The sequence below is a fragment of the Erpetoichthys calabaricus genome, chromosome 1 (assembly GCF_900747795.2).
Source record: "Erpetoichthys calabaricus chromosome 1, fErpCal1.3, whole genome shotgun sequence".
NCBI lineage: Eukaryota > Metazoa > Chordata > Cladistia > Polypteriformes > Polypteridae > Erpetoichthys > Erpetoichthys calabaricus.
The window spans coordinates 313,378,357-313,401,540 of NC_041394.2; the positions used below are offsets into that span (position 1 = coordinate 313,378,357).

Here is a 23,184-nt window from a genome sequence, read left to right on the forward strand (position 1 = left end):
TTTAAAATTTTAAATACAGGTTGATTATCCCTAATCCAAAATTCCTGGGACCAAAAGGATTTTTATCATTTTCAAATTTTGGAATCTGTGACCCAAGCTTACATTATACATAATGAGATATCTGGGGTTACACCCTTGATCAAATAGGGAATTCATCCAAACCAGCTAAATGATAACTTGCGCATATAGTAGTTCATATCACCGAGCTGTTATTATAATGTGTATTGTTGTGACAAACATATTAAACCTCAATAGTGATGAATAAGATGTTTATACTCTATTTTAGTTCCTCTTAAAGAGGTCCAATGTTGCACATTTGTCCTAAAGAACCAAAATGATTGTATGCAACTTTTCACGAAGATTGTGTTATAAATCTGGTGCTGGATGGGGAATTTTCCACTTGTCATGCTATGGTGTTGTGGTTTTTTTTTTTTTGTTTTTTTTTTTTTTGTTAACATTTGTTGCGTGGCACTTTTAAGCTGCAGGAGTTATAATTTTACCCCCTCCGCCTCCCTGATGTACATTATTTTGAAATTGTTGTGCAGCATCTGTCCATCACATCCATACAGCAGTTTAAAAAAAAAAAAAAAAACTTAGGTGCTGTTATGTCGTCACTCAAAGTGTTGGAGTTTCCAATTTTGGGTTAGGGCTGCTCATTTTGTATTAGAAAATGGATGAAATAACCTTTTATATGTCTAACGTGTTTTTTAGATGGATTTATGTTTTAATGATACCCTATTACAGATTTACTGTTTTACAGACAACCTGCATATAATGTTATAGTCATCTACTAATATATTCTGTTCTGTTCTTTGCTTTTTTTTAAATTAATAACTAGCAGGAGTACCCGGCCTTGCACAGGAATCTATAACCAGTGAATTTCCTAAATGAAAGAAAAAAGAACATAGAAATAGAACAAACAGTTTTCTGATTGACATTTTATTGTAATAGGTAATACAGTAATCCCTCCTCCATCGCGGGGGTTGCGTTCCAGAGCCACCCGCGAAATAAGAAAATCCGCGAAGTAGAAACCATATGTTTATATGGTTATTTTTATATTGTCATGCTTGGGTCACAGATTTGCGCAAAAACACAGGAGGTTGTAGAGAGACAGGAACGTTATTCAAACACTGCAAACAAACATTTGTCTCTTTTTCAAAAGTTTAAACTGTGCTCCATGACAAGACAGAGATGACAGTTCTGTCTCACAATTAAAAGAAAGCAAACATATCTTCCTTTTCAAAGGAGTGCGTGTCAGGAACAGAGAGGAAAGCAAACAAATCAATAGGTCTGTTTGGCTTTTAAGTATGCGAAGCACCGCCGGTGCAAAGCTGTTGAAGGCGGCAGCTCACACCCCCTCCGTCAGGAGCAGGGAGAGAGAGAGAGAGACAGAGAAAAACAAACAGTGAAAAATCAATACGTGCCCTTTGAGCTTTTAAGTATGCGAAGCACCGTGCAGCATGTCGCTTCACGAAGCAGCTGCACACAGAAGGTAGCAACGTGAAGATAATCTTTCAGCATTTTTAGACGAGTGTCCGTATCATCTAGGTGTGCGAACAGCCCCCCTGCTCACACCCCCTACGTCAGGATCAGAGAAAGTCAGCGCAAGAGAGACAGAGAAAAGTAAGTTGGGTAGCTTCTCAGCCATCTGCCAATAGCGTCCCTTGTATGAAATCAACTGGGCAAACCAACTGAGGAAGCATGTACCAGAAATTAAAAGACCCATTGTCCTCAGAAATCCGCGAACCAGCAAAAAATCCGCGATATATATTTAAATATGCTTACATATAAAATCCGCGATAGAGTGAAGCCGCGAAAGGCGAAGCGCGACATAGCGAGGGATCACTGTATAAGTGGTCATCCCAGAGCCTTTGGATACACTATATTTTTCATTTTGCCTTGTGGTGCGAAAATGAACAAATTCTGTGGATTGCCCACTGTAGAACATGCTACGTAGAGTTGTCCATGTGAAAAGCATGGATTTTCCAAATTGATGCGTTTAACTTGCAGTGATTGCCCTTGAGCCTTATTAATTGACATTGCAAAAGCCAAACGAACATGAAATTGTAGCCGTTTGAAATCAAAGGGTAAATCATTTGGAATCGGTGGAATTCTTGGTATGAAAACATCTTCACGTCTTGCGCAATGTTTTAGACGCCCTTGAAATAGAGTTTTTTTCTGGCATCAGAAGTGGACTTTCTAATTTTATGTCTTTTTTTTTCTGTTGCATGGGTATATTAGTGAAAAGCAGGACAATTATAATGTGTTACATGGTATTACGTATGGAATAAGCACCACAGTGAGATGAATCTACGTTATTTACAATATGTCGGAAAGCGAGCAAATAGCACCACAAAAATGGAAAGCCAGTCACACGCACTGGGTCGTTCACGTTTTACATCCATACGGCAGTTCCCCTTCACCTGATGAAAGCAGTCTGCCTTCTCATACTTGGACACTTCCGCAATCTGTTGGCAATTTAAAGAAACATTGGTAAAGAGCGATGCACAGGGACCAAACATGCCGCTAGATGGCACCGCCGTTAACGTCTGTTGCGACGTGTGGCCATCTTGTCAATGATAAGTACAGGAACGTGTGTCGAACGTTGTGTCGGTGAAAAGGTGCCCTGTGCTTCACCACGAACATTTTTCCCAAGCAAACATACGCCATGACCTCCTCCTGGTCACAAAGGAGCCCCATCCCCAGTTTGGTGGCGATAGGACGCCCGGTGCAGATTTGTATGGCGGACAAACAAACATACATACATGCACACATACATACATCGACTCTGCTTTATATATTAAGAAAAGAAATACAGTAATCCCTCCTCCATCGCGGGGGTTGCGTTCCAGAGCCACCCGCGAAATAAGAAAATCCGCGAAGTAGAAACCATATGTTTATATGGTTATTTTTATATTGTCATGCTTGGGTCACAGATTTGCACAGAAACACAGGAGGTTGTAGAGAGACAGGAACGTTATTCAAACACTGCAAACAAACATTTGTCTCTTTTTCAAAAGTTTAAACTGTGCTCCATTACAAGACAGAGATGACAGTTCAGTCTCACAATTAAAAGAATGCAAACATATCTTCCTCTTCAAAGGAAACAGAGAGGAAAGCAAACAAATCAATAGGGCTGTTTGGCTTTTAAGTATGCGAAGCACCGCGGCACAAAGCTGTTGAAGGCGGCAGCTCACACCCCCTCCATCAGGAGCAGAGAGAGAGACAGATAAAAAAATCAATACGTGCCCTTTTTGCTTTTAAGTATGCGAAGCACCGTTCAGCATGTCGTTTCAGGAAGCAGCTGCACAAAAGATAGCAACGTGAAGATAATCTTTCAGCATTTTTAGACGAGCGTCCGTATCGTCTAGGTGTGCGAACAGCCCCCCTGCTCAATCCCCCTACGTCAGGATCAGAGAAAGTCAGCGCAAGAGACAGAGAAAAGTAAGCTGGGTAGCTTCTCAGCCATCTGCCAATAGCGTCCCTTGTATGAAATCAACTGGGCAAACCAACTGAGGAAGCATGTACCAGAAATTAAAAGACCCATTGTCCTCAGAAACCCGTGAAGCAGCGAAAAATCCGCGATATATATTTAAATATGCTTACATATAAAATCCGCGATGGAGTGAAGCCGCGAAGCGCGATATAGTGAGGGATTACTGTATCGTCCTTTTAGTATCTTGCTGCCTTAAATTTAAACTTCAAAAATAGCTTTTTAAAGAGTCATTATGGTTTTCTTTTTAGTAAACTGTTTGATGTTTTCTCTTGTTTCCAAACAGGTTCCAATCAACTCAACAGTTTCAAGCACTGCAGGCTGCTCAGTACCACCAGATGTCTAATGTTTCCCCTTTGATGGACCACTTTAAAGAAGAGCCAGAGATGACAGAACTTCAGGTTCATCCAGAGCATTTTGCAGTACAACCGGAACATCTAGAGCTTCACCAGGAGAACCTTATGGTTCACCAGGAGCCTCCTACAATTCAACAGGAACCTATGGTGCTTCCCAGCCAGGGTAACTTTTATCTTTGTACTATTGATGAAGATTGTTTTTTTTTTTGTTTGTTTTTTTTTCTAGAACGCAATTTCCTCATTTGAGATAAGAGCAGTCAAAATATTAGTTTCACTTCCAGCATTAAACGTTTATTGCAATAAATGAAGAAAATAGAAATGTTTATTACCTAAAACTTTAATGCCCAGAAAATTATAGCTTTATTGAGTGTTAGTTCCTACTTGTATTCTGTGGTGGTGGAATTGGCTCTGGCCACCTAACACCTTGAATTGAATTTATCAGGTCTGAGAGTGTTGTGTGTTTTTATTTATTTATTTATTTTTTTATAACTGTAAGTACTTAATGGAATTGATCCGCTGCAGATGAATTATATCATGCATTATTAAGAGTGATATCACTGTTCTTGCTGTTATTAGTGTGAGTTTTGATATGTAAAGGGTGGCAAGAAAAAAAATTAAACATTGTAAACTTGGCACAGTATTTTCCGGACTCATCTATTTAATGAGACAAAAGTTAATCATATTTATATTACTCTTGGTAAACCCCAATTTCCTTTCTGCTCACCTTCATGGAATTCTGAAAAGTGATTCAGTTTTTACCCTGTGGAGAAATGTTCATTCCCAGAATTTTTTTTAAAAGTCCATGAGCAGCAACTCATACCATACAGGCAGTATGGCCTAAATGATAAGATTATTAGATTTAAGCTCACAAGGTTGATGGTTAAATGAAGCACAGGTGGCTCACTGTGGCACAGGGATAGCTTTATAAACTTATAGAATGCCTATGAATGAGTACCTTCGTGTCTTACAAAAGAATGCATCTGAATATGTGGCTCCTGGGTGCTGTGTCTATGTTCATTTCTGTTGCTATATTGGAAGTGCGAGTTGTGTTTGTGTTTCTGCCATAAAGTTGGATCATTTTAAAGTGGACTTTTGTTGGACGCCTTCAAAGATGTATGTTGTTTCTTCTCCTATTCTTGACTTGTATTATCAGAATATTAAGGTATAGCCTAGAGTTAGAGACTGCAGTTTTCTGATGTTTTCTTCTTGACCTCATTAGACTCTCATCACCAGCTTACATTGGAGTGGTCTGTAAAAGAAATCTTTCTGTAACACTTTCATATCTTAGTCTGTTGGAATCACAAAATCTTTTAACACTAGAATCCCTGAAATCTGCAAAAATATTTGTAATGCCGGGCTTTCTTAATTTTTCTTGCACCTTCTCATCACTGCATGAATTGCACGCGATAGCTCTTTTGTTTTGCAAATGTGTCAGTCAGCCACAGGCAGGCATTCTGCTTTCCCATCCCACACTGAGGCAATTAAATTCTGTTTAACTGGGAGTGAAGTGTCTGGAATTGTATAGGAAAATAATATATTGTTATTTGAAATACATACATTTCATGTGTGTTCCATGTCTACAATGATCTGTGTAAATGTAGGATGAGTGAGCACATAACTCAAAACAGAAAATGTTTTCAAATGTTATAGTAATCACAGCAAAATATTGATGTGACGTGTATAATGTGTGAATACTGAAGTCCAAATATTAAGGAAACACTTTCACAAAAGATATAAAAAAACAAGTGTGCTTTTTCTTTTTCTTCAGTTTTCTTCTTGAATAATTGTTGAATTTACATGATGTGGTCGATGTGTGAAAACTGAACCCCAATTATCAATCAATATGAAGCAGAGATGTTTGCATGCATGTGGGTGTTTGAGTTTTTCACAGTGGAAACATAGCAGTCTTACAGGTATCTGCTTCACTGGTGCAGGGGTAAGAACTGCTGTTTCGTAATTAAGACATTGCTGGTTCGATACTGGGTCCTCCCAGCGTTTAGCGCTTTGAGAGGTGGGTTCTTATTATTGTTACTATTGTATAATAAAAACATAACTTTGAGTTTCTAACAACTCAACGAAACAAGTATGCTTTTATTTAAGCAAAAAACTGAATAAAAACCGAATAACACAGCCTGTGTAAAGTCATGGTACGTGTAAAAGTTAGCGTTTTTTTTGTTTGTTTATATATATTCAGTTTTATTCTGTCAGTCAAGTTCACACTCCCCCGAATATCTGACATTGTTAATTTTCAAATAAAGAAGCGGTATAAGCAAAAAAGTATGTTTTTATGTGTAATGCTGATGCTTGTCTGGAATACAGCCTCTGACCCTGAGTATAAGCACCATGAATATATCAGATAATTGAAGATTAGGGATACTCCTGTCAATTGGCTGATTTTCACAAAAAATATTAATAAAGACTTGATCGGTAAAAAGGCAAAACACCAAAACTGATATTTTCAGCCCCTGCTTTTCTTAGTTTTATGGTAATTTACTTGCAGTGCTCCTTTACGCAAGGTAATACAGTAGTTGAGCCAGTGTATATCCTTTTTTTTTTTTATTTTGCAGCAGCTTCGGGCAGTGTAAACAAACAGCCTTGAGTGCAGCCTTGTTTTATAAGCAAATGAGTGGTGATTGGAATATTGGCCTTTATGTTAAAGAAAGTAGAGTAATAAACTGAAAAAAGTAATCAGAGAAGTCATTATGTGCAGATAGACAAACAGCAAGAAAGCCTACTTTAAGGAATTCAGACCTTTGTTTTCTCCATCAAATTAAAACGGACACCGCTTGAGTTTGGACAATGAGCTTGTTTAAAAAGCAGAAGCTTACACTTTTAATTGGAAAAAGAAAAAAGATAAAGACAAATTTGAAATTGCTGCTTAGTAAACAATAGGATTTTTTTTCAAGATTTGTACTGTTTATTGTTTGTTGTTTTGTGTCATGCAGCATAAGTTTTGGTAAGAAACAAGTACTGTATAATTAAAATGGTAATCCATATTTTATAATTACACCTCAAGAATTATGTCTAGCTGATACACTGAAGAAAAAAACACACCTGTATAAATATAGTAAATATATATTTTAACAGCAAAAAAGCTATACTGTATTTAATGATTTTAAATGATTAAAACCTATAAGTGTATGAATATTTAAATTTAAGCAGTGTTTAATTGTCAATATCAATTAACTGATTGTGTGAGAATATATACAAAAATATTTTTGTTTAAGAAATGGAGAAAACTACTTTTTTTTAAGCCTTGTTTCAGATAGGTGCATTACATAAAAAATTAAACAATATGACAGCTTGTAATTTTGAGAAGCATTTTATTTTCTTTTATGTCATATGCATTATGGATAAATATTTTTGTAAAGCCATATTATCCAATAAATAAAGGAACGATAGTCATTTTTTCACAAAAGCTTGACATATAACTTCTCAAATGTGATATAATTTGTGTTTGTGTCAAATTTAAACATTCCTTTACTCAAAAACTGATGCCAACATAGCAAACAAAAAAAAAATAGGCGGCCACTGTGAATTTTTTTTTTCATATTTTTTTGTAAAATGCAATACAAGTTTAACTAAATGCCGGGTGACTTTTTTCACCTCTGAGGTGTTCCCAGAAATAATTTCTCACCTAAACACACACACACACACACGTTTACCGTACATGTACGCACATACACCCATAAAAAACACATTTTTGTTTATTTTGTTCACGTTTAGCACATTCCTTTTTTCGAACATGGGCATGTTATATATTGTTGGAAACATCTCTGTTGCAGCTATAAAATGGTATAACGCTTGTGATGGCAAGACCCACTGAGCCAGAACCACCTGTCTGGAAACGCTAGCTGGTTGATGGCAGTCTGGACGTGCCCATCTGTTTTTTAATGGCGAATATCTCACTAACACTCCATTTCATGGCGACATGCTTGAGCTTGTTTTATTTAGCAGAACATGTTGTTTTTGATATATAATGGGTCTATGGGTGAAATGGGAGCTTGATTATCCCACAGCTGTATTGGGTGTTGTTGGAAATGTCACAGTCTTGTATAGCTATCCAATGGTGTGACGTTTTAGATGGTATGACCCACTGAGCAAGAGTCACTCTTGCCAGAAACACCAGATGGTAGGTACCAGTCACTTCCGCAATGTCATTGCATTATTTCGGGTTACTTTGCACTGCTTCACCGCACGGACATGGGCAAGGCGTCATTTTGATTAGGAGCTGTAAGTACTGATATGTCATTTGTATATTTTTGCTGCTGTTTTGTGGAATTATTGCGCGAACATGTGAAAATCAGACAAACAATGTGATGGTTTTTCCGGTTTTTGGCCTATGTCTGCCATTTGCTCAGTCGAAGCGACAGTTGAAGGCATCGTTTGAAATATACTGGCTGAGACCTTTCGATTGATGCATAACACTTGGGTATTCCTTTTATTTTTCAGAATAATTACTAGGCTGATTTTAATTTTTGTTGGTTATGATGTATGACAGAGGTCCAGGGCTCCCAAGGCATCGGGGCGCCCCCTGGCGGTGACCACGGGCCCCTACAGGGTTGAGCTTCCAAGCTGTGTACCCGTGGTCCTCAAAGCAACCAGGGAGGACGTCCCCTCGTGTCCTGGAGGAGGCACAAGCCCTCCTCCGCTCCTCCTGGGCATGAACCCCCGCCGGGTACCACAGTGCCCCATCGCCAGCGAAGACGCGTCGGTCCGAGCGACACACCCCGTTAGGGCGGTTCAACCCCGAAGTGGGTCCTACTCTCTGTCCAGGGTCCATTCCGGCACCCTGGAACTCTCTTCTTCAGCACCCTCTCCGAGGTCTACGCGCCCCGCTGTTCAGTGCCGCTCGTGCCTTCGCAGCCTCCGTCGGTTGAGGGGCTGCCCCATCGCCAGCTGAGTGTCGTCCTGCCAGATGGTCTGTCTGATGAGGGTCGGCTTCCCACGCAGCAGGTCCTACTGCTCGTCCCGGGCCCAATCCTGCAACACACAGAAACACGGGGCAGAGCCGCTGCCTGGACACCCTTCCCTGGCGTCTCTCTGTGCCACCCACTGGCAGCGCTCCCCCCTTTTACAAGGAACCCGGAACTTGCCTGTTTGGAACCCCCTCCGCGGGTTGCGTGTCCCTGCAGCTGATGGGACCGCCTACTTTTCTCTCCATTCCACCGGCTCTGGGGAGTGGCCCTTCACTGGACGTGCGTACCCAGCTGCACGTCCCTTCCTGTTGGAGGAATCGGCACTCGTCCCTCGATCCCTCCTTCCCCTCTTGGACGCCCTGACGGTTTGAGTCTACACATGACAAACGCGCAGCCCCGTTCCCGTCTGCGTCCATGCAGAGTGATGGGAGACTGCCGCAGGCTTGGGGCATCGGGTGCTAGGACCCAGGGCACTCATCAGCCCCTGTCCGCTCTGCCCTCTCGCTGTTGCTCCCCTTACCTCGCGAGCAGCCTGCACCGCCGCATCCGCTGTCGGAGACCCACCGACATGGTTCCAATCACTGACATCACGGGCCCCATCGGTGGGATCTCCCCTTCTCTGTACGGGGTCGGTCTCACTTACTGTCCCCGCCGCGCCGATCCGCCCACTGTCGCAGCGTCATCACGGACATGGCCGCTTTCACCTCTAGCTCCTTCAATCCTCTCCGGAGGACGTGCAGCACCTGAAACAACGACTCCGCGGGCTGGAGGCATTCCTCCATCTCACGCAGAGCCGTGAGCAAGCACAGATTGTCAGTCGGCGGTTGCCTTACCTTTTTGTCAGGCAAATCCGCCGGCTGCTCTCTGTGGGGCCTTCCCACAGGCCCCTGTCGGGTCCTTCTTCAGCCCGGGATTAACATTCCTTGGGGCCGCCTCCATCCAATCATCGTCGGACACGCAAGACACACCGCCCAATCCCGAGCCTGTCACTGGGAGTGACTTCCGGTCTGCGGCCATTTTGGCTCTGTTTCTCTGTCTCCTGATGTGGCGACGTGCCTTCCTGGAACCGAGCAGCAGCTGCGGCTTGTTGAGCTGCAGCAACTCCTTTCTCGTGGCACCGCATGCTGCCACCTCGGCGCCGACGACAGCCTGAGGCACGGCATACCGCTGCCACTGACGCAGACCCAGGCAGTCCCTGCCTGCAACACAAAAGGTAAGCTTGCCCCCGCATGGCCTATCGCCTTTGGGCAGGGCACTCACCTCCTGGGTCTCGTCTCTCTGTGGCACCGTCCTCGCCACGCTGCCGTTCCGGACGTCTTCGGCGACAGTATGCCTGCTGGAGCTCGCTGCAGTCCGGCAACAATCTTGATCTTTTCCCCGCACCAGGGGAATACGGCCGTTTAGTGAACCGGTGGCGGGCCATGAGGTGAATCGCTCACACAGGGTTGTGCATGCGCCGCTCCCACGGCGCTTGTGTGGGCTAACCTGCTGCTCCGGACTGCCCACAAAATTATTTTTTTGGGGTCCCTGCCTTGTATCAGGCAGAGAGTCCCATCTGGGATGCCACTGTGGGGAACAGCCCGGACACAGACAGGCAGACACGATGGTTTCACCACACACACATTTATTCATCATATTTACACTATGTACAGTGCACAATCCCAGTGCCTCAGCACCAATCACCCCTCAAGTCCTTGGCCACATTCACAATGCCTTCTTAGTCTCTTGTCTGCCTCCACTCCTCTCCACCAAGCTTCGTCTTCTTCCTCCCGACTCTTGCCCTTTGACTGGAGGGAGGCGGCCCCTTTTATTCATCCCGGAAGGACTCCAGGTGCATCCTGAGGGCTTCTGTAGCCACACCTCTGTGTGGCGGAAGCTCTGTCGGTGTATCCGGAAGTCCTCCAAGTGTCCCCAATACTCTTTCACCCAGCACTTCCGGGTGTGGCGGAAGTACTGAGGTCCAGGGCTCCCAAGGCATCGGGGCGCCCCCTGGCGGTGACCACGGGCCCCTACAGGGTTGAGCTTCCAAGCTCTGTACCCGTGGTCCCCAAAGCAACCAGGGAGGATGCCCCCTCGTGTCCTGGAGGAGGCACAAGCCCTCCTCCGCTCCTCCTGGGCATCCCGGCCAGGCATGAACCCCCGCCGGGTACCACAAGGGATAAAGAAAATAAAATCAGAATAGGTTTTGGAATCAGCTGATCAAGTAACATGAAAATTGGTGATATGTATCTGCCATAAAAAATCTGATCGGAACATCCCTAATCTTACCTTACTGTTTAAGTGCATGTGCTTGGCTAGGATTTGTGTGTTATCAATTATATGTAAATGGAGCCTGTATAATTAGAATAATACTATAAAGCTATTGTTTAACAAAGAAACTTTAGCATAACAGCCAGCTGCTACAAGAGAATAGACATTTACTCTTGTTTGGCATTTTTAAAATAACTTAGACAAATAAAATATTTTATATACATCTGAAGACCCTTTGTGAATGAAAGCAGTACTGAACTGGGGATCAAGGATTTTACTTTAGAGGTCCTTATTCATTTGCGATTACAATTAATACTTCCAAATTTGAGGTCATGGCCCTGTCCCTGGAAAAGAGACGTTTGCTGTCTGCAAATGTAACTACCAAAGCTAGAGGAGGTAATTTACCTCAAGTGTAAAGGTGATCATGAGATCAAAACTAAGAGGCTCAGTATTGACAGTCTTGTAAATGATGTACTGGCCTGTGATTAACTAAAGTGTCATTAAGCTTCTTGGACAAACCTTTTGATTTATCGGTACATTTAGCAACACCAAACATGCTCATCCTCAGTTATGGCTGTGAGCGCTGATTAGTGACAGGAAGACTGAGATCCCAAGAACAAGCAGCTAAAAAGAGATTCAAGCATAGTGTAACTAAGCTTACTGCATTTGGCAAAATGACTGGCTCAGCGATATGGGGGGAACACAGTACAGTAGCACTGCTTCTTTGGAGCCATTAACAAATTCCTTGGCATTTACTGAGGATGTCCCGGTGCACTTGGGAAGGAAGCACAACTGTGTCCAGGACTTTACTGAAAAGAACACAAAAATATTAGTCTAGTGAGAGTGCAAGGTTATCTAAATCGTGCAATCAAGATAAAAGACCAATCACTGTTTAGGCAGATGTATGTCCTGAAGAAAATTAGTGGTGAACTTTTGATAATTATCTCACATATTATCGGGATCATGTGTTTTAATTTAAGGTCCAGTAAAGGGAAAGCGAGGAAGACCACCAAGCAAGGAGCCAAAGAAGCCTGGTCCAAAAAAAGCAAAAACAGTGGAGGGGTCAGGAGGTAAGCAGGAGAAGATTTCTGACGCCTTCAAGAAGGTGAAGAGGAAAGTGGACCGATTCAATGGGGTGTCAGAAGCTGAGCTCATGACAAAAACCTTGCCAGATATTCTCACATTTAATTTGGACATAGTAATTGTAAGTTTGTTTTTGATTGTTTTATGCTGTGTTTAATTGTTATTATTAACCTAACCACAGTGGTAATGCATAAAGCCTCATTTTATAGTATTGTATTTGTAGCAGCAAAATGGCTATAACAATTAATTGTTGTCAAATGTCTCATTGAAACAAAATGAAATTATGGATTTGGTGGCATTGCCATGTTTATAATTATTATTAAAATATTATAGTATTTCTGCCTTTGAAGTATTTTCAACTCCTCTAATATTAAAAACATAGCTCATCAAGTTAATTGTTCTACTTGTTGCTGCATTATATTTGAAATAAGAAATATATTTGAACAGAGCTGTGAAAGGAATATGGATTTAAGAATGTTAGAGTTGGTGATTAAATATATTTTCAGTATAGATCAAACTATAATACACTTATTATTTATCTTGTTTTGGATTTAAAGGCAGATGTTATTTATTCATTTATATTTTGGGTGACAAGTTTTAAGTGAGTGTTCACATTTTTAGATGTTTACACACTTAAAATTACATATTGTAACCCAGCCACATAGCTGTAAACTCATCCATAAGATACCATCTCAACCACCGACAGATTGTAGCAACTCTCTACTACTTCCCATGTGTTTTAATTAGTTTTAAACTTACCTTTGTTCCTATTTGTCTTTTGTATTTCAACACACCCATTGCATTTATCTTTTTTGTACTCGAGTGTGTACAATTCCAAAGCAATGCTGAACTAACTTCATAATTGTGATTTATTGACTGCCCTCAGTACTCTGCAGTAAGCACAAGATATCAAATACTTTTTGAATATTTTCTTGATATCTTAATGTATAACAGGTGTTGTCTCTTTGTGAATTTTAAATTTTTTAGTGATACTTATGTAACTGAATTTCCATGAAAAATTTGTTCTGAATTAATTAGCTCTGAAAGCAGTGTTAATAACTTCTTTCTTGTATCATAATGGTTAACAGATTCTAGAAGCATGATTTTTGTTTTAAGTGGTCGTTTATTAACGTAAGGTAACATAACTGATGTGGAATACAGTACTAAAGGGAAACCCAACCCAGAAATATTTTTATGTGTTAATTACTCCATGGTAATTAACATTTAAAATGATGGTTTGTAGTGATGTCCAAGAAAAAATGGTTATGATAAACAAAATCGCACTTGTGTTGCATAAGCCATGGGTCAAGTCATCCAGTTGAGCTTTGAATTGAAGACCAATACCTCCTCCCCCTAACTTCTTTTTTCAAGAGTCCTTCCTCTCTTCAATTCAAAAGATTTTCTCATGTGAACATGTTTCTTCTGTGTGCACTGCTCTGGATTATGCTACACAAGTAACATGAGATTTTTCCTTGGATGGTTTTATGTTGTATTCTGTCCAGCGTAAGACATAGATGTGCATTGTATCAGATGGTTTCTGCCATTGTTCTCCATGAAAGATGTGATTAAAAAAAATCTCACCCATTACTGCAAGTACAGTGTAAGTAACATCTGAAAAAATGTTTCAGCACAAGCCTTGTTAAAAAAAAAATCATTATTAATGGACAGTAAAAATTATTGATGCCTTTCTTTCTATGTTAAGAATGAACTTTACACTCACTGAAATTTGCAGTCGGCTCTAAGTAGTCAAGTGATTTATTTTTTTTTTGTGTATCTAAACTATATGGTTCAAGCACAACTATTTGTGGTACTTGAACAAGCTGCAATACATGTTAAAATTTTAAATTTGTTAGCAAGCATGTGCTATTTTTTAAAAAGGAAAAAAAAACCTTTCTGTTGATCAACATAAAGAAGATAGGAAGATCCCTTTTTTAATAATTTGTAAGTTTATTTGTAGTTTTTGTTTTCTTTTTTTTATCCTCTTTAATAAAATCCCTTTGTGCGTCCAGGTGCCCGTGTGTGTGTGTCTTCTAGTGAAGTGCGCATGCGCGGGGCACGGTGCGACTCGCGATATTACTATCAGAGAAAGTTAGAGGCGTTTTACGGAAATACAAACCAGTATTACTGCGAGAGGAAATTAAAGGTACACAATACAGTGACACATATTACAGCCACATACAAGCCAGTATTACTGTCAGAGGAGATTAAAGGCATATTACCGACGCGCACGCCTGTATTACCACCAGAGAAAATTAAAGGTATATTACGGACGTACAAGACAGTATTACTGTCACAGAAAATTAAAGACACACAATACACGGCGGCAGCCCATGAAGAACGGTCAGCTCAGCAAGTAAACATCAACAAAAGAAAGGCCGAAAGAAAGAAAAATACGACCAACAAAAAGAATGTGATCAAAGTCCCTTGCCATTTAATATAGACTGTTCCTATTAATGTTTATGCACTACTGTTCTAGCGCCCGTTATTGTAACGGGCTAAATGACTAGTATATATATATATATATATATATATATATATATAAAATGAAAGGAAATACCTAAATAAAAAGCCTCAGAAAAAGTGCCTGTAGTTCTCATTTATGCATGACTTAAAGTTTGCTACAACTAAAGCGTGGAATTTAGGAAACTGTGAAAAATATATTTTGAATCAATTGTGTAATGTGGTTTGTTTCTGTTTTTTTGTAATCACAATAGTTATAGTTACTTGGTATGAATTCAGTTATATTTGTTTTTTTTCCCCCATAACTTATAAGTAGGACAATACAAAATTCACAGAGGAATTTTCATACTAAATAAAATCTAGTGTCTCCTGATTGACATTTGACTGAAATAAATTTTAAAAACATAATAAATAAAATTGGATGTTTATTAGTAGAAGCAAATTATTAGGCTAATATGCAGGCATTTGTATATATTTTTGAGATTTTAAAATAAATTTGAAATTCAGTAGAGGTCAAATTACAGCACACAGCAGAATAATTAGCGTACTATGTTAAGAATATATTTTATTTAAGTCAGATTTTTTTTCCTTTAGATTGGAATTAATCCAGGGTTGATGGCAGCTTACAAGGGACATCATTATCCTGGGCCAGGAAATCATTTTTGTAAGTATGGCTAGAGAGTTGCAATGTTTTCATCGTCTAAAATTAGTGTATTTTAAAAAACCAGTAAAGTTTTTTTTTTTACCAAATTTGTATCTTTGGCTACAAATACATATATATATTATATTATTTGTTAAAATTATACCACAGTGTAGCTTGTAATGAAAGATACTTTATGAAGTAAATGTTTTTCAGTTTAACCTTGTCTAATTTGGCAACTTTAACTATCATCCATGCATGAGTCACAAAAATATTTGTTAACTGATAAAATGCCAATGTCTCTTGAAGAAAGGAGATCATTGTTAAGAAATGCATTGAAGGAGGCATCTGTCTCTGCTGTGGGTTTTTACTCAAACCAATGGCATTGTGGAGGAGAGAGTATGCAAAGCATACATGGAAAAAGTCTGCTGTGTTAAGACGCCCTTAAAGTCAGAAGTTCATCTGCTCACTGAAGAGTCATTTTCCTTTAGCATGACTGGTTAAGGTGGTTGGATTATTGCAAAGCAAATTAAGCTACTTTCATGTATTAAAATGGGCTATATGAATAAACCTCATTTTTCATTGTACTCTCCACTGTAAATCCAGATGTTCTGAATGAGGAAATGCAACCAAGAGGGACTTTGCCCAAGTACATTTCTCACCAGGGACAACAGGCTAGCAGGCCATATCAGTCCAGTTTTCTGTAATGCATCATTATAATGAAACCACCTATGCAACATGTAGGAAAAATGGTTGTGGAGTAGTTGTAAACTTGTCTAGTGCAAAGGAAATTCAAATATTGTTTTCTGTACTACTTTATTCTGAGATGTTTGTATGTGTGGTGGTGGTAGGTGCTAACCTAAGGATCCTGCCCTGTAGAACTGCACCAGTCCTCTGTGTTGGCTTGCCACCTGCAAGGCAATGAGAAGTGATTGGTTACAATGTTAGTTGAGTGCCAGACAACATAAGCTGCAAGCAATTAAAACTCACTATCATTGTCGAGTTGTAGTTGGTAATAAGTTGATAATACTTTATTTTCCTGCAATATTTCCTAGAAAATGTCAATTTAAAAAAAAAAACTGAAACAAAAGTTTTATTTCTTTTTGGCAGATTGTTAAGCCTTAGACACTAGATTTTATTCTTGTAAGTTAAACACTAAAGTTTTTTTTAATTATTAATATTTTGATACTTTTTTGTGCATTTTATCTGTTGTTCATCAGAATGAGTTATGTAAAACTAAATTTTGTGTATTACTGAGGCAGATCAGTATTTTTCAGTACTAATTGATTGTTCTCTTCTGAGCTTAACCTAAATATTACTAAATGAGAAGGATCTGTGTTGCATGAAATAAATTTGGTTTTTACTGTAAAACTAAGGTTAAATTAAAAAAAAAAAATTCTGGACATTGTTTTATATATGGCATCATTTAAATGAGAGTAGTTTTGTGATTAGACTTTTCCAGTCTGTTTTGAAAACTAGAATGAACAGATAAAATCTATCATTGCAACAAACATTTTCAGCTTTCCTTTGCGATATTTTATTAACCAATTCAGCAGGTTTAATAAATAAGACCAGCTGACAATGAACAAAAAGGTTACTGTGCACTGATTCCATTCCATATGAGCAAGCAGAGTATTCCTGGACACTCCACAAGTATACAAGTATACCAAACAAGTATACAAAACTGCAGGAAAATGTTAAGGACTGGCAATAAAATCATAGTGGTGTGATGTCAGGTCCATCTTGTGTAACGTCATATCCAATGTTCATTTCTGTGCTGAGATGGTTCTCAAAATTGCAATGATGACATGCACCATAGTGAAACGAAGAAGACGCAAATGTTCAGTAACATTTATTCAAAATGTTATTAGATTGCATTATAGATAGCCTCATCAGCATCTATGACAATGATACACTATACTAAAATAATGTGCCTTTAGGCCTGATTTAAATGTTGACACTAAAAAGGAATCTCTAGCATGTGTAGGTAGTTAATTCCAAATTTTCATGAACCTATTGATAGACTCCTAGAGTAGGATTATGGATCCTGATTATTTTAAGAAAAGCCATATGTTGTGCTGTGAAAGTGTTGATTCTGGCTGTATACAGCTACATGTATACAGTAATCCCTTGCTATATCGCGCTTCGCCTTTCGCGGCTTCACTCCATCGCGGATTTTATATGTAAGCATATTTAAATATATATCGCGGATTTTTTGCTGGTTCGCGGATTTCTGTGGACAATGGGTCTTTTAATTTCTGGTACATGCTTCCTCAGTTGGTTTGCCCAGTTGATTTCATACAAGGGACGCTATTGGCAGATGGCTGAGAAGCTACCCAACTTACTTTTCTCTCTCTCTTGCGCTGACTTTCTCTGATCCTGACGTAGGGGGATTGAGCAGGGGGGCTGTTTGCACACCTAGACGATACGGACGCTCATCTAAAAATGCTGAAAGATTATCTTCACGTTGCTACCTTCTGTGCAGCTGCTTCCTGAAGCGACATGCTGCACGGTGCTTCGCATACTTAAAAGCTCGAAGGGCACGTATTGATTTTTGATTGAAAAACAAACTCTGTCTCTCTCTCTCTCTTTCTCTGCTCCTGACGGAGGGGGTGTGAGCTGCCGCCTTCAACAGCTTTGTGCCGTGGTGCTTCGCATACTTAAAAGCCAAACAGCCCTATTGATTTGTTTGCTTTTCTCTATCTCTCTGACATGCTCTGCTCCTGACGCACATTCCTTTGAAGAGGAAGATATGTTTGCATTCTTTTAATTGTGAGACAGAACTGTCATCTCTGTCTTGTCATGGAGCACAGTTTAAACTTTTGAAAAAGAGACAAATGTTTGTTTGCAGTGTTTGAATAACGTTCCTGTCTCTCTACAACCTCCTGTGTTTCTGCGCAAATCTGTGACCCAAGCATGACAATATAAAAATAACCATATAAACATATGGTTTCTACTTCGCGGATTTTCTTATTTCGCGGGTGGCTCTGGAACGCAACCCCCGCGATGGAGGAGGGATTACTGTACATACATGTTCTGTTTATGTATAATCCTTACATGAGTACATTTTTGTATAACACAATACTGTTTTATTTGGTAGTATCCAGAATACTGTTTTGTGGTAGTACAGTAGTTCTACAGCCTGACAACTACAGGGATCTGGGTTCATTTTCCAGTTTGGTCACTGTATGTGCGGAATTTACATGTTCTCTCCATGTTTGTGACAGCTAGTGCCCAGCTTTCATAGCAGTGTATAATTGAAAAGGGGAAAATTACAGTAGAACAGAATGTTTTGTGTTTCTTTTTACAAGCTACTTAATGACTTAAATTGCATTAGTTTGAAAAGGGTTGTAGGAATTGTTGCAGCAGCTAATTTATGTACTTGGTCATCTGTATCTGTTTTACTCTTCTGAAGGGAAGTGCCTTTTTCTGTCTGGTCTCAGTGATGCCCAGTTAAATCATCTAGATGATCAGTCTTTGCCTGAAAAGTATGGAATTGGCTTCACCAATATGGTGGAAAGGACAACTCCTGGAAGCAAAGATCTTTCCAGGTACTGAAGTATACTGTACATTTTCAAAAAATGTTTAAGTAAAAATAAATGTAGTAACAAAAATAAATATTTATTCAGATTTGAATTCATTTTCATATTTATGCTATTCTCTCAATCAGGACAATAAATTTGAAACTTTAGTAATTTTGAAACTTGATTTTACCCTGTGTGACACAGCAGGATGTTAATAATTTCTTTGCACTTACATAGCGCTTTTCTCACTACTCAAAGCGCTTAGCAATTGCAGGTTAAGGGCCTTGCTCAAGGGCCCAACAGAGCAGAGTCCCTGTTGGCATTTACGGGATTCAAACCAGCAACCTTCCGATTGCCAGTGCATATCCCTAGCCTCAGAGCCACCACTCCGCCTTTCTTTATAAGTCATGAGTCTTGGGTTTAAGTCCCTTCCCAGATGTTCGATGTGTGGAATGTGCATGTTTTTCTGATGTCTTCATACGTTTTATTCCGGTAACTCCAGTTTTGATCCTACAATCTTAAGACTAAATTGGCTGCATGAATTAGGATAGGTGCGCTTATATGTGAGAGAATGCCATGTAGTGGACTGGTACTCTGTCCACAGTTAGTCTCTATCTGGCCCTGAGACTCCCAGGACCTCATGATTACGGACTTAAGTATGGCTGACATTTAATGTGTAATTTTTTACAGCAAGGAGTTCCGAGAAGGAGGCAGAATTCTTGTTGAGAAGCTAAAGAAGTATAAGCCACTTGTAGCAGCATTCAATGGGAAATGTAAGTTTTCTACTCTTCTTAAAAAATATAGAGTAATTAGAGGAACTTTGCCTGTTTGTTTTCATATAAAGAATGCTATTGCACATAAAATTGTTTATTATTTATTTTTATATGAGAAAGCTGTTTTGTTTGTTCATTTTACAAAATCCAGAATTGAACTTTAGGAATGCCAGTACATTGCAACCCAAGAAATGACAATTTACTTGCTTTATTAAATAGAATAGCAAGTTTCAACTATGTTAACACAATTACAAAGGTTTCTCTAGTAATTCATGTTTAAATGCTAATTGATAAACGCTGAACTAAGATTTTATCATTAGGATGCTGTATTAATGGCCATTGAAAAAGGTGATTTGCTGTCATTTCCTTCAGTAGTAGCTGTTTTCAATATCAGTATTGTCTTGGCTATATTCTTAAAGCAAACTATTGGTACCTTAAAAAATATCAATTTATATCAAAAATGTGAAATTCTCTGGGTGATTTTATAAGCCTTTGAAAACTAGTGTATAAGCATTAGCCGGATTATGTTATTTGTGGTCTGTAAATATTTTTTTTCTTGAATGCAAAGGCTAATGGTTCAATGGGAATTTTAGAAGAGAAGCTATAACCATTTTAGTGTCAAGCCAAGGAAAGTGAATTCACACCTTATAAACTTTACCTGCTCTGTCGGGATCTATGAATTACATCACAATGATAACGTGCATTATTGGAACAGGTTTTTCTTTGACTCACATATGTACTTTTTAAAGACAGAAATATAGGTACTGCTTGGAGTGTTTGGTTCAGTGGTTATGTTCGCCCAGCTGTGCTTACCATTTTTAAGGAAACTGGCACCCAGGTGCTTTGATTTAACAGAGAGTCAATCTATAGATCATGTGTTCTTTGTTAGCCTTGTCCTAAGCAGTACAAAATTAAGCATTCCTTACATGCTTTGATAGACAGAGACCTGCTTTTTAAAAAGTTTCTAAAATCCTGCCCTGTACTGTGAAAAAACATCCAGTTGGATCAAGTCAGCATTGCGCTTAGTCTTTAGTAATTGCTGCCTCTACCTTTCCTGGAGTGGAAGGTTGACTGTATTACTGTGACACTTTGACATAAATCGTTTCCTGTACACAGCAAGTCTGGCTCTGCCCTCCTGTTTTACCGTACGTCCAAAGATGTGGTCAGTCACTTTGCTTTGGCAACTAGCTTGTAAACTTCAGTGTAATTTTTCCCACCCCACTGTGAAATATTCAGTAATCTATATTGGCAGAGAAAGCTTACTGCCCAGACTTCCTGGCTAGCAAAGCTCCAACTAGCAAACTTGCAGCTGTCACTTGTAAGCCTGTGTTCCACGTAAGGCCAAAAATATTTTATACAGTAGTGTTTTAAGCTGTTTTTTTTATTGTTCTGGAATGTACTGTATGTTGTTCGAACTATTTGTTTGAAAATATGGCACTCCTCTATTATTTTATGTTTCTTTACTTTACTAGAGCAACACCATGTGAGACACTGGTGTCATCAACAATAGTAGTAATAAACACACTTAATAATGTACATTTCAAGTAACATATGCAGGTTGCTTACCTGCTAACTGTTTAACCTAAAAATGATGATCTGATTAAGAAAATACAAACTATAGGAAACTAAAACCTGAAGAAGATGAACCTCGGAGGGGGCCCATAGTCTCCAATAGTTCAAAACATTTTTTGTTGTTAAATGGGCATTCTACATTTATTTGATCCATGTCAGTGTTCGTCATGAATTCACACAGTTCTAAAGATGCTAGAATCAACGTAGATGCTTTTTCTGTCAAAAATGATGTTGCAAAAGAAACATGTATATGTTTTTTTCCAGTTGTTTTGAAAATAATTTTCTTATGACTTAAATTCTTTAACACACAGATTAGGATACACACACTTTATTAGTGCTTCACCTTTGTTATGTTCTGAATTATAGTGTGGAGCTTATTTGTCTCCATTAGTGGTTAAGTGTTATTTTTTAAATTGGCTAAATATATACATATGGTAGCTCTACTTTTTTGTTTGTTTTTTATAATCTACTCAAGTGTTCTACTTTATAAACTAAGATATTTAATAGATAAAGGAACATTTTTTAATCTTCTGTTCTTCAAGGCATTTATGAAATTTTTAGCAAAGAGATATTTGGATTTAAGATTAAGAACTTTGAGTTTGGGATACAGCCTCACAAGATTCCTGAAACAGAAACGGTAAGGTTTCTTCTTTTTTTTAACTTCTACCTAGTTTCTGATATTTTTTAATAACCAGTTATCTACATTTCTTGTGATTATTAAAAGATTTTTGCAGCATTACTGACAGACCAACTGTGCGGTTTTATATGTGGTTATATGTATACTTATAATAGAATTGTCAGTTAGGTTGTTGTATAACAGTTGATTTCCAACACCAGCTGTCTGTTTTTAACCACACCTGCTTCTCCCTTTTGATAGGTTTGTTATGTGATGCCCTCTTCAAGTGCTCGGTGTGCCCAGTTTCCCCGTGCTCAGGACAAAGTTCACTACTATATTAAGTTAAAAGAGCTGAGAGACCAAGTGAAAGGCGTTATTATCCATAAGGAAGTACAGGAGACAAACTACAGTTTTAACCTTGAGCTGGCGAAAGGTAAAAAGATATTACATTTTTGAAAAAAATCTTTATCATGAACTACCAAGTATAAGCTGGACAGTCCTTGTCGGAATGGGATGTTGATGCTTCTGATTTTAGTCCAATGTGTGTCTTAATTAAAAAAAAAAAACTTTCAAGGCAGGTGTCAGCAAAAGTGAACATCAAAGGTAGAAGGCTGAATATGTTTCTAAATGTTGGCAAAAGTCTTCTGCAATGGATTGTTTGGTTTTATGCATTAGATAGCAGCAAAGACTACAAAGTAAACTGTGGCTTACATACCTCAGGCATCTATTTTCCTTACAGCTATACAAGACAAACTGTAGTTTGTAGCAACAAGGAAATAGTGCGATTTACCAGTGAATGCCATTTGTTGCTTTGAGCAGTAAAATATGATTTAAAATTATTATGAGTATGAAGTATAAAGTGTTCATACATTTTAAGATATTAGTTAATTGTATGTTTTGGAAATATGAGAAGAAAAAGTGAGTTTGTCTGAAAAAAATCCAGCCCTAAAAAAAAAAAAACTTTTTTTTTTAAAATTATTTTTATTGCTATTTTTCTGTGTCTGCTTCAGTTTTACAAAATTGTTTTGCAGACTGGATTATAACTTCCACAGTATCCCAATTATTGTTATTTCGGTCAAAAACATTGTATAATTATGTTATTCAAAGATATATCAAAAATCTACCTGTACATGAATACTGTGTTTGTTCCCAGTTTATTTGTAGTTCATTGTTAATTGCTTGTTTGAAATAAAATACGTAAAATTGTCACAAATCAAGGGAGTTAAAATAACAAAACTAAAACATTCCCCTTTAAAGTCATAATACCAACATCTTTGTCTTTCTGAATTCCAATAAGAAGTAAATGTTACAATATACAGTAATCTCTCCTCCATCGCGGGGGTTGCGTTCCAGAGCTACCCGCGAAATAAGAAAATCCGCGAAGTAGAAACCATATGTTTATATGGTTATTTTTATATTGTCATGCTTGGGTCACAGATTTGTGCAGAAACACAGGAGGTTGTAGAGAGACAGGAACGTTATTCAAACACTGCAAACA

At 38.7% G+C, this 23,184-nt stretch overlaps 1 protein-coding gene across 1 annotated transcript in view; it reads left to right on the forward strand.

The window, feature by feature from the left end:
• LOC114663637 (G/T mismatch-specific thymine DNA glycosylase-like) overlaps positions 1 to 23,184 on the forward strand; it is a 45,751-nt gene that overhangs the window by 10,357 nt on the left and 12,210 nt on the right. Inside the window, exons 3-9 of the mRNA XM_028817515.2 lie at positions 3,780 to 4,012; positions 11,999 to 12,222; positions 15,156 to 15,225; positions 18,617 to 18,752; positions 19,416 to 19,498; positions 21,613 to 21,707; positions 21,948 to 22,119. Of these exons, the coding sequence (XP_028673348.1) occupies positions 3,780 to 4,012; positions 11,999 to 12,222; positions 15,156 to 15,225; positions 18,617 to 18,752; positions 19,416 to 19,498; positions 21,613 to 21,707; positions 21,948 to 22,119 (1,013 nt within the window). The remainder of the gene's footprint in view (positions 1 to 3,779; positions 4,013 to 11,998; positions 12,223 to 15,155; positions 15,226 to 18,616; positions 18,753 to 19,415; positions 19,499 to 21,612; positions 21,708 to 21,947; positions 22,120 to 23,184) is intronic.